Source organism: Eleutherodactylus coqui, chromosome 5 (genome assembly GCF_035609145.1).
Source record: "Eleutherodactylus coqui strain aEleCoq1 chromosome 5, aEleCoq1.hap1, whole genome shotgun sequence".
NCBI lineage: Eukaryota > Metazoa > Chordata > Amphibia > Anura > Eleutherodactylidae > Eleutherodactylus > Eleutherodactylus coqui.
Window position 1 is genome coordinate 218,031,997 of NC_089841.1, and position 12,367 is coordinate 218,044,363.

Sequence of the window (12,367 nt, forward strand, 5' to 3'; positions counted from 1 at the left end):
AAAAGACATTGGAAAGTTTTCTCTCTTCGAATACCCCCTAGAGGCCATTGAAGTAGGTCACGCAACTGAACTTTTAGTTTAACCAACCAGTTGTTGGTGCGTGTGTTTCCACAGAAAATAACAATATAAAAGATTAATACTTCTCTTTTCTACTTTATCTACTTCCTATTTTAACTTAAAAAAAACCCATCTATGTGCTGGTCCACCCCTACAGGGCTCCCGTAAAGGCTTGCTAAGGGCAGGGAATGGAATAAAATAATAAACTATCCAGTACTCACCTGTTACATGTTCAGACATTCCAATATAGCGGGTCTTGTCCCTGCTGCTCCATACCAGGCCCTGCCGCAGTTATGTCCCCATTCATTGACTGCTGCAGCCAATTAATGGTTTCATCGGTGATGCTGCCATGTAACGCACATGATTGAGGCCAGTGCCGCAGTCATGTAAATAAAGAATGGCGCGGCTTTTGGAAGTGGAGCAGCTATGTTGGATCAGCATGACACTTAATGGGTACGGTAAGTACTGGATAGTTTATCATTATATTCCATTCCCTGCTTTTAGACAGTTTTCATAAGTCCTGGAAAACCCCCTCAATTCAAGGGTTTTTGCAAAGACAATTACATCAACTATTTAGAGGTTGCAGACATTTTTTACACGGACCTTCCAAAATAATTGTACATTGAGCGATAAGCAGATTGATGGTCTGGTGTGGCCGCTTCATTGTTGCCTGACATATTAAGGCCCCATTCACACGGCAGTATCGGAGTCAGTATTTTGCATCAGTATTTGTAAACCACCACTAGATTGGACTTGATCTAAAAAATGAAACAGATGCTAACTTTCCGTTTTCATTTCACTGAAGGTTCCACTCCGTTTTTTGGCTCACAAATACTGATGCGTGAAAGTGGCCTAAGGGGATAAAAGGGCTGAAGTTGGTTCTATATGTTCAACTGGTAGCTGTTCAACTTTCAATATGTTGGTCCAAAGAGATGTCAACACAACCAATGCAAGTGAAGGAGGCCATCCTTAAGCTGGAAAAAGAAACCTATCAGAGGAGATAGAAGAATATTTAGGAGCGGCTTTTGTGAGCTCCGCAACAAAGAAGAGCACAGAAGATAGCGGAAGTGGATGATCACAGAACGTTTCTTCTTGCCAAATCCCTTCACCATATCCAGCTAAATCAGCCACACTGTAGAGGAGTGTTCTGTGCATACAGAGATGGCTGTCCATCACCGATTACGATGGCCCAGAAGATGCCTAGACCCAAACTGGGCAGAGGTATAAGTGGCAAGTCATACTGGCACTACATATCTATTCGTTCATCCCTCCTGCTCTATAACATGTTGCCTGCAGATTGCGCTGCATTTTCAATAGCACAATGTCGCTTCAAGAACAAAAAGCTGGGATTAGGCCTTGTTCTCATTTAGTTTTTTTTAATGGACATTTAGGGTATTTGCCAGAACATATACATTAACCCCTTAGTGTCCACCTTCTCTATATATATATATATATATATATATATATATATATATATATATATATATATACACTGTATACGTAGTTAGTTCTGCTGATGCATACATTCAATGGAAAGCACCAACCATGGTATGAACAGGACCTAATGGTAAGCCTATCTCTGTATTGTTGGCATTTAACATATTGAGCTCTGGGGTGACTTTTATTATATTTGAAACCATTAAAAAAATAATGTGTCTGGACAACCCCTTTACAGTAAAGCAATTGAATATTCTTCAGTGGCCAACTCGGTCAGCTTATCTCCATCTGAATAAGGTTCCCACTTCCTGGAAACAAAACTAACCAGAAAGATCTCTAAACAAGCAGCAAATGAAAGCAACTGCAGTAAACGTCTCTCAAGAGTTAATGGGATATTTCTGTTAGTCTCTTTGAATTACAGCTGAAAGTCTACACTTCAATCACATATGGACAGCTTTGTTTCAGACTCCTTGTGGAGGGGTACAGAGGTCATAGTACATTAGGAAAATCGCATCATATCATTCTGGACCCAAATGTAGCTAGAACTGGATAGATGAGAGAATTGTTGCAAATAACTAAGCACAGGCGCTGATCCGGGTTCCTAATATCTTTACTCCTCAGTCAATTATCTCAAGGGCTGAAGCTTCAAGAACAGGGAAGTTGAGGTATCTAGTTTGTACTATATCTGCATGAAAAGGTCTCTAAAAGGCTACATGCACGTGAGATGCACAAAACCCGCACAAATGGAGTTATTCACATCAGCCACTTTTTTCCCTTACAGTGATGTTGCGAGGTTAAAAATCACTGCATGTCCTATCTTTTGGTGTTCCCTCGGAACGCCTCGTAAATGGTTTATAACGGGACCTTTACAGAAGTTCCACTGAACTCGCATGCGATGCGATGTGAGGTTTCTCATCGAATTCAATGGGAAACACTTGTGAAACGCGACTGAAGATCACAATTTCACAGAAGTGATGCGAGGCGTTTTTTAATGTAGCGTTCACCCGTGTGAATGTAGCCTAACTGTTCTGAGTAAATTCACACTGACTGCACACTCTCCAGCGAGACTGGTCATAGAATCCCAGAATGGTAGAGTTGGAAGGGACCTCCAGGGTCATTGGGTCCAACCCTCTGCTCAGTGCAGGATCACTAAATCATCCCAAACAGATATCTGTCCAGCCTTTGTTTGAAGACTTCCATTGAAGGAGAACTCACCACCTCCTGTGGCAACAGTGGACCGGGAACCCCACTGTTCTCAGAATCCCAGTAGCGGCACATGAATACATCTATGGCATGCAGGTCTACAAAGCTCTAATTGGTGGAAAGCTCAGGTTCCCTAGCATAAATTCAATCCATATGACTTATTCTATGTATTCTTTTGAAAGTAAAAAATATGTTTGAAACAAACTTTTAATTTCCTTTAGATAGTATCTTCAATTTTATGAAGTAACAATAGCACAAAACCATTCACCACGGGAAAAAAAGAACATAAAACCTAATATAGTCCATCAATGGCATATAGAGTGTTACTAACATACCTTTGTTTCTGTTGCATGGGTTGCTGTCGCATAGCCATATATTGCATGTCCTCTTGTAACCTATTAAGAGGGGAATCTGGCTTGACACGAATTCCATAGTAGTGGTATTTTGAATTACCTCTGGGAAAAAAAATATAGAATAAGAAAAACCTACTAATTATATTGTCAGTTTAAATATGTACACTTTCATCCCATTTTGTTTCGCTACTTCTAAAAGTGGATGGTCAATGGGAATAATTGGGCAACTAAATATAACTTTTAGTGTTTATGTATGTGCCGTACAGTAAGGCTGCCTGTCCACAGGCGAGTCGCCATTGAGTTACCCGCGGCGATAATCCAGCTGCGGGTAACGCACTGAACGCTTTCCATAGGCTTACTATGGAAAGCTCAGCCCGACGTCCACGAGCGGAGAATCATAGCGATTCTCCGCTCGCGGGATTCAAACCACGGCATGCTACGATTTATCGTGGTGAGCCTGTCTACTAGATAGGCTCACTGTGGAGACCTGTCAGTTCTCTCCTGCGGCGGAATATTGCTAGCGATATTCCGCTTCGGCCGTGGACAGGCAGCCTTAGAAAAATGGTGGTAAATGATTTTGCAGCGCACTGCACTACCTCTACCTTATTTTACCACCTGCTGGCAGCAGCTGCAAAATGTTTCTTGTCTAAGGAAAAATCAAATTTGTGTCTTCCTACGTGTTTAATCGATCTTGTAAAACTATGTCCCACCATGGCGTCCACATCTCTACGTAGTCTTGTAGTTTATTATTTTTTAGGGCAAATATCTTTTCGTAACTTCCGTGTTGCAAGATCATATCCGTTAATGCTTGGAATAGGGAAGGGGGGGGAGCTTATCTTCCAATCTCTAGCTATAGAATATTTTACCGAGAGAAGGCTATGAGACACCAACTTTCTAAACCTGACAGGATTTTTTTCTATGCCCAGTAGGAGGATAGCCAGTTAAGGGTTAGGGGAAATTTTAGTGCCTGCCAGTTTGTTTATTAGTTCAAAGACTTTCCCCCAAATTGGTCTTAGTTTTTCACAACTCCAAAAAATGTGGAGAAGGGGAGCCTTGGCCCCCACAGGATCTCTGGCACTCTAATGTAAGATTCAGAAACAAGAAGGCCAATCCGATCAATTAACAGTTCTGACAAACAACCCATTCCTTGATATCCTTTCCTAGGCATGTCTATAAAATATGAGCATTTCATCAGGAATTTATTAAATAACTATTGCCTGGTGTTGCTTTCTGAAATACTAATACTGGGGCAATCAATATAGATATACTGTACATATGAAGACACTTGAAGTGTGACAAACTGCTAGATAATGTATTACACACAATTCTAATTAGACAGAGAATGAGAAGAAACAAGCCTCCTAATCTTCTAACAACAGCATGAAAGCCTATTAAATAAGCAAGCTAATTATAATTACCTGACCCCTGACTGTATTTGTGTAATAAGAATATGGGCTGGATCTCTTATTAGAACTGAAATGTGCCAGCGCTGATTGATGTTACATAATGCAATTAGTTGGAGGCGGTTTAGAGCGACGTTTACATTTTCTCATAAAAGTAGAATTCTGCCAATTCCAATATATAGTAATCGATCCCTTATAGACACCGTGGCTTGTTTAGAATATGGATTTCACATAAATCCAACTAATAATAAAGAACTCAGTAAGGCTCTGTATATAACTGCGCTGCGGCCTCTGTCCGAAACCTTTGATGCAGAAGCATACAGAATCCTACATTAAATACTGCAGCATGCTGCAATATATTGTTGGTCGGCATGAAGGAAGCGCAACAGACCCCATTATAGACAGCAGGGTCCGGCACCGCTTGTACCTGGCTGCCATCCTACTTTTCCTGATCATGACTCGGCAGGAGACCGGAGTGCCTAATATAGTTATCAAGCAAAGCGTGTTCTACATTTCTATTATCTCATCTAAAAATGTATGCTTCCTATATACTCTTCAGATCTCCAAAAATAAAGAGTGACATGTGTACTCACTAAGTCCAGTGCAACATTACGGCTCTTATAATTTATCCAGCAACTAGTGGATATCAGTCCCCAAGATGCACCAACAACATGTCAACAAAGCAGGAAAGTTTGGTTTATATAGAGGTTTATGATTAATGGAGCTTGTCACTTATGATTCGGTCACTTATATTCTCTTTGGACTGTAATTTATACTGCAAATGTCTGCTATGCTGTATGTGTGTATATGTTATTAATATACACCAATTACTGTGTATAACAGCCATATACATATACAACTGTAACCCCTTAACGCTGCAGCATGTACAGTGGATGCATAATGGCTTGATAGAATGCTTGTCAGATGGCAGTATGATGTAATGCTATGGCACGTTCATGTTCCCTCTGGGGACTAAAAAACAAAGTAAAAATAAGTTTAAAAATGTTTTATTAATTATTAAAAATAATAAAAAGTAATGAGTTTAAAAAAAAATAAACCCTTTTGCCATATTTATAATAAAATAATAAGACATAAATACCTACTCGGTATCGCTGCGTCCGTAAAAGTCTGATCTATCAAAGTAACACGTAATTTACCTCACATGGTGAAAATCGTCAGAAAAAAACAAATAAAGAATGCCAGAATTGTGTTTTTTTTTGGTCACCCTGTCTCCAAGAAAAAATGTAATAAAAAGCGATCAAAAAGTCATATACATTCAAAAACAGCAGTATCGGAAACTTTACGATGTACTGCACAAAATGAGTCCTGGCGCAACTTTTTGCCAGAAAAATAAAGCTATTGCGGTCAGAAGATGGCAACAGAAAATAATGAAAAAAAATATAATATCTTTGGAAAAAAATAAAAGTAGTACAGCAAAAACAAAACAAAACAAAAAAAACCTATATAAGTTTGGTCTTGTAGTAATTGTACTGACCCATAGAATAAAGTTATCATGTCATTTTTGTGCAGTGTGTACGCTGTAGAAATAAGACGCACTGAAAGATGGCGGAATCTCGTTTTTTTTTTCTATTTCGCTCCACTTGGAATTTTTTTTAAAGTGTTTCAGGACATTATATGGCACATTAAGTAATACCATTAAAAAATACAACTCGTCCCGCAATAAACAAGACAGCGGCGGCGATGGGTAAATAAAAGAGTTATGATTTTTTAAAGGGGGAGGAAAAACCAAAAATGGAAGAAAAAAAAGGCCATGTCCTTAAGAGGGTTAATATTTCTTTCTACCTTTCTCATCTGTAATATGCAGCATTTTTTTAAAGGAAAAAAGTTGACAGCTTTTGGACATTTATCACTAAATGCCTATTTTTTTGTTGCCATACAAACCTGGTCCCCAGTCTTCTTGTTCTGAGTCCCATGAATATGGAGCGGATAAGTTTTCCGAAGGATGCAGCATTGACTGGATCTAGTTTGTGCTCCTGACAGTGTCTAAGGTAATGATTGTATAGGGTACTTCTGGGGAGACTAACTCCTTCAGCAGTCTCATAGTTATCCAACAGCCACTGGAGCTAGAACACAAAAAAGGAACACAAATTGCTGAAAGTGATCACTAGCACAGCGAACACATTAAACTGAAATCTTGTCTACTTACTTGTGAAGTTACTTCTGCTTCAAGACATAAAAACAATGCAAACTACCGCTGTAAACAGCACACTCGAAAGGCGTAATGCAGCTACTCAATAAACCTTACGGAGTACGAATATGACTAATAAAACGGCTAATAGTAGCATTTGATTTTTTTCCATTATGTAAGTCCAGCCTTTGAATTAAAGTGATACTAGAAAGTGCAATTGCATTCATTTAAAAACAGCTGGAGATTGGCAATTTAATCTCTTTGCTCCAGTTATCAGGCAGTGCTTCCAATTTCCCCTAGTAGGCATTAGTTTTATAATGATACCCACTAGAGATCTGCTTGTAATTGAAATGGTAGCATTGATAACACTTTTGTATATTTTTGTTTTGTGTTGTGCAATTGTTTTTTTTTTTCTTTTCTACAAAATAGTTTAAGAATAGGCAAAACTATTAAAAACATTTTCTATAATAAAAACAGTAAACAAAAAAATGTGCATTGCCTTGTCACAAAAGCATCATGTTCTCTTTAGGTTTGGCATGTTTAGATTTAAATGGCTTTATAACAAAGTGGAGGATTTTGAAATTCTGTGAAATTGGCTGTGTTACAAGTAAACATTATAATGGATTGTGGAAAACAAAGGGTTTTCTTTTTAAATTAGATTTCTTTTTTTTTTATGCTCCTCGGTCTAGATATTACGGTTACGTAATTGTCATCTCATCCCCCCGGTGTTCGTTTGATTCCTTTCTCTGAACCACCAACTAATATGTCGAGTGCTGGTGAGAAGAAGCTTCTATGGCACAGACCCTTATTGGCTGGTAGGAATAACTCCGCCACCTGGGTGAGCTACTGGGCATGTATGATCACAGGTAGAGATGAGGCAGCACCCAAATGCTCGGGTCCGCGTTATTCGAGTCGAGCTTTTCGTAAAATTCGAGAGCTCTACTTGAGTAAAGAACCCCATTGACTACAATGGGAGACTCGAGCATTTTTTGTATGTGGGACGCCGGGTGCAGAGCTTTTTTTTTTCTTTTTCTAGGGGAGGTGTCTCTCTCGCCTGCCTGCCAAAAAATGTGCCATTGACACGCGCTGTGTCACGGCCGGGAGGGGCCAAAACAGGCACGTCACATTGAGGAGGAGCCAAAAACTGGGGCGGCGTTGAACACGATTTGATGCTTATTCGAGTAACGAGCACCAACGAGAATGCTTATACTCGAAAGAGCATCAAGCTTGGCAGAGTACGTTCGCTCAACTCTAATTACAGGTACTGGACACATAGATGGACATTCTGAGAATGGAATAATAACCCCACCACGTCCCAACAAATATATGACACCAATAGCTAGCCACAAGAGCATTCTCTATATTATTCCAAATGAAAGTTGTTATATTGTGCGTGATCTAACAGAGAAATAAAACACTACTTGTCAGACAACCCTTTCACTCTGAGGTTTTGTCCCCGTCTCCACCTTTGTCAGGCCAAGCTGCTTTGGCGTTTGCTTTCTATAGCATGTTCTTCATAACAAAGTTTCCAGGGGTTCCCTCATTATTGAAACACATTTACACTTAATGCTCTGGTATGCCTTTATGCCAACAAAGCCAACCTAAAAAGGAAGCCATTTGTTCTTTTCGAAGAACCTGAAAGCTGGGACAATATTTGACAGTAAAGACAATTTCACCCAGCTGTTTGATATAGTTATACCACTTTCACCCAGGTGTAGATCCCTATGATGTTTTGAGCTCAGGTCAGTTGACCCATGGTTAGACCTGGACACTCATCCATATTATGGGCGCATAAATGGGCTGAAACATGCTCGTGTGAAAGTGGCCTAAAGATGGTCCTTTTGTTATGAGTAGAGATGAGCGAGCATGCTCGTCCGAGCTTGATGCTGCATACTCACAACTACTCATTACTTCACCGAGCACCAGGCGGTGCTTGGATGCTTGATCAAATTTAATTTCAGGAGCGACAGAGAGAGAAAGAATGCTCGAGTCTCCGGCGGGTCTATTGAAAAGTGCTTGAGTCTCCCATTCACTTCATTGGGGTTCGTTACTTGAAACGAGCTCCTGAGTATTACAAGAAGTTTGACTCGAGTAACGAACACCCGAGCATTTTGGTGCTCGCTTAACTCTAGTTATGAGGTCTGTATTATACTTCTTATTGAACCTGGTAAATTTTAGAATACAGTAAGGTGTAGTTATAAAGAATTCATAACCCCTAAGCTAAACAGCTTGTCCAGCCACATTTTAATTTTATTTCAAAGATTATAGAATGGTATAAAACAACAAAACTAGTAATACTCAACTTAATGATCACCGATTGCTCCTGAGCCGATGCTTCCCGGGTCCCTCACCAGTCACTATTCACTTGGCTCCAGAGATGACATGTCAACGCAACATGTGACCACTGCAGCTAATCTCTTTATCGGGAAGATTGGTAAAATAGGCATTACTTCTTCTATTTTATAGTATTGTAAGCCGTGTGAAAAAAATATGTAATGCGGCGGGAAAACTCATTTAATATTTGTGTTTGGCTAACGTAAAGCTGGCGACACAATAAACAATAAGCATGCACGTTTGTCTCAGTTCAGCAAGCATGTCTATATTTAAGGAGGGAGGTAAACATGCAGATGCCAAACATGGTTTCTCCTGGGGAAACAAAGGATTGGATGGACTAAACTCCAACTGCTGGGTTGTCCCAATGCACACTATATCAGCCGATCCTGACGGTTTTAAACTATGTGAGTAAGCTTAATGGTAAATATCTCATATCGCTGCACAATGTGAAATTATAATACGAAAAAGTGACACTTTGCACAAATCCTATTTGTAGATCCATGTATACAATGTTACGTGTCATTAAGTCTGAGGACATAAAGCAGAACCTGTGTTGGAGTATAAATGAAGCTGTATATTGTGTCCTACTCCTAGTCTTACAAGTAAACATTAGTACTGCGTTTAGAAATGTGCGCTACAAACTACAGAAGTTCCAAATATGTATTAGTGGCCTCCAACGAGTTTCAATTACACGTCTGCACACAACGTGCTCCTACTCTACTAAATATACACTTCACTTAGGCACTTGCAATAATTTGTATTTACAATGACCCAATGTTCCAAAGAAAACGGAGCCTCAAAGAGGCTGTGGGTGGATCATAGCCAGTGATGAGCAACAGATAATTTGCACATTTGATTCCTTAAGGCTGGATATTTGATAAAGACAATTTTAATAAAAAAAAACAAAAACTGAAAATGTAGGTTTCAATTCAGGTTTATAGCAAAACAGAAAGATTCAATGCACAATGGTTTGTAGTGTCCATTAAATTGTATTTAAATAATTAACAGACTTTATAAAGACAGTTTTCATACCTTTTAAATAACACATATAATATATATACATATATTATATATATGAGAGAGAGAGATGTCATACATTGTATACTGAAGTGGAATAAAAACTTGATCTTGATCTTTTATCCAAAGGAGGTGCTGAAGATGTCCCTCCGAGTTCACCTTCGGGCACATACACTACTCACGTATCCTAATTGTATTACTAACCCATTGCAATCCAATTTTGGATTCAGGATTTCCTAAGGGGCTTTCTCTTTCTGCCATTATACAATGGCGCCATCTGCTGGCTAGAGCCAGTACTGCAGTATGGGACATGCTGGAGAGGCCCCCCGACAACAGAGTGGCCAGTAATATACAGTAAGAATACCCTGCCGGACATCTTCCGACATCGAAGCTGTACAGCCTTCACAGACGTCAGACAGTGGATTGGAAAGGGTTAAACTCCCACTGTTCTCAAATTTACCTGCCACGTATATGTCCAATTTGGATGAGATATTGCCTCTTACACAGACTGGTCGAAACGATGTATGTGTACTGCTATGGCATTATCAGTTGTGACTACATTATCCAGCACTTTTTCCAATAAGCCCACAAATTTACAGGGGATAAATAATAGATGAATGGCATTCATTCATTTTAAAGTGAATGAACACCATTTAGTATTTTTTGGCTTAAATTGACCCTCCAGTCAGGAGCTAAAAGTTAATATCCAAGTCGGTACCTACAGGGGATGATAACTTGCTATCTATCTTCCAAAGCTTTTGAGGCCCATTTACACTTAACGATTATTGCTCAAAATTCATTCAAAAGAAGGAATCTTAGCGATAATCAGTGCGAATGTGAAAAAAAAAAAGAATTGCTTGCTTGTAGTTAGCAGTTGTTTTAAGCTGACTTTAAGTCAGACCCTCACTGATAAACTATTAATGACCTACTGTGACGACAGCCCAATACAGTCGTCCATACTACGAGCACATCAATTCTGTCAGAATACATTTGTCTGTCGCAGCAGATGCTACACAGCTTGCATACATTACCTATATTGTTCACCCAGGTCATGCGAGTTGTATTATATTATAACTTTCATCCCTTTTGGTGTTTTTGTTTGTTTTGGAGGGGGTTCCGAACTTCCGTACAATACTTGCTTTCCAATGTTACTACTACATCTCAAATGTTCAGCATTGAGTTGAGCATTTTATATTTTGATATTCTGATAAGATTGTGTATATATGTGCTACTACTGTTACTCCATTTATGATGAGAGGGATGGGGATGCATCTGTGCTTCAACTTCTGACATGCCAGCACACCCTACTAATGATAGCATGTGGTTCGGTGTGTCACAGAGCTGTGTTTTTAGGTTGGTGCCACGATATTTCATATGCACAGTTAGAGCTTTTGGATGCCACACATAGCAATGGCTATGGCTGCTATTGAAGTATACATTTGTACCTTGGGATGCGATAGCCTCAGCTTGAGCTTTTTTGACTTGCGAGCAGACTCTCTCCCGAATCTGATTTACGAGTCTGCTTGCAAGTCAAAAAACTCGCAAGCTGAGGCTCAGGGGGGGGGGGGGTTCTATACTCACCTGTCGCTGGCGTTTCGTCCTCGCGATGGTCTGCGGCGCTGCTGCAGGCTGTCGCTCCCTCCTCCGCACCGACACAGGGCATTGCTTTTTGGATGCCCCGCCTCCAGCAAGCTAAGCTCTGATTGGTTAACTCAGCACCGCGTCAGCCGATGAAGGCCAGAGCTAGGTTAACCAATCACAGCCATTCAATGGGAGTGACAGCCTGCAGCAGCACCGGAGATCATCGGGGAACTCCGGCAGTAGGCGAGTATTAATATATATATATATTTTTTTTTTACTTGTAGTTAGTTTTCCTATAGAAATGAATTGGAACGCAATAATGGCATTTCAATGGGAAAAGTGCTTTGACATACAAGTTTTTTTGGCTTAAGAGCTCCGTCTCGGAACGGAATAAATTCGTATGTCAAGGCACCACTGTATAGCCTTTTAGCAATCCTAATCTTCAGACAGACGCTTTGCTGATTTCTTTCACACAACTGTTGTTCATTATGTTGTTTGTGTGGAACTGGGAAGACTATTGCTGGCTCATACAGGCACCCCTGTGCATTGTATTTTAACATACACTATCCTATCAAAAGTATTTGGAAACCCCTATCAGTAGAATGGATCATGTCTTATTAGCATGTTGCACGTCCTAAACCATGCTACATAAGATGTAGACCCTTAGAGGTGTCACCCATAGTTTATGAAGGGCACTGCACACTATTGGATATACGGGTTATGCCGCTGCACCCAGGCCGTCCTCACGAAGCGCAACGCATCAGCGCATCTACAAGGGTGCAAGGAGTGTTATCATTGGATAATTGAGAAGAAAGTTCTATAGAGTGACCAAT

At 40.0% G+C, this 12,367-nt stretch overlaps 1 protein-coding gene across 1 annotated transcript in view; it reads right to left on the minus strand.

The window, feature by feature from the left end:
- RFX3 (regulatory factor X3) overlaps positions 1-12,367 on the minus strand; it is a 246,147-nt gene that overhangs the window by 35,792 nt on the left and 197,988 nt on the right. Inside the window, exons 7-8 of the mRNA XM_066602010.1 lie at positions 6,356-6,537; positions 3,033-3,152 (exon numbers count right to left, since the gene is read on the minus strand). Coding sequence (XP_066458107.1) covers positions 3,033-3,152; positions 6,356-6,537 — 302 coding nt within the window. The remainder of the gene's footprint in view (positions 1-3,032; positions 3,153-6,355; positions 6,538-12,367) is intronic.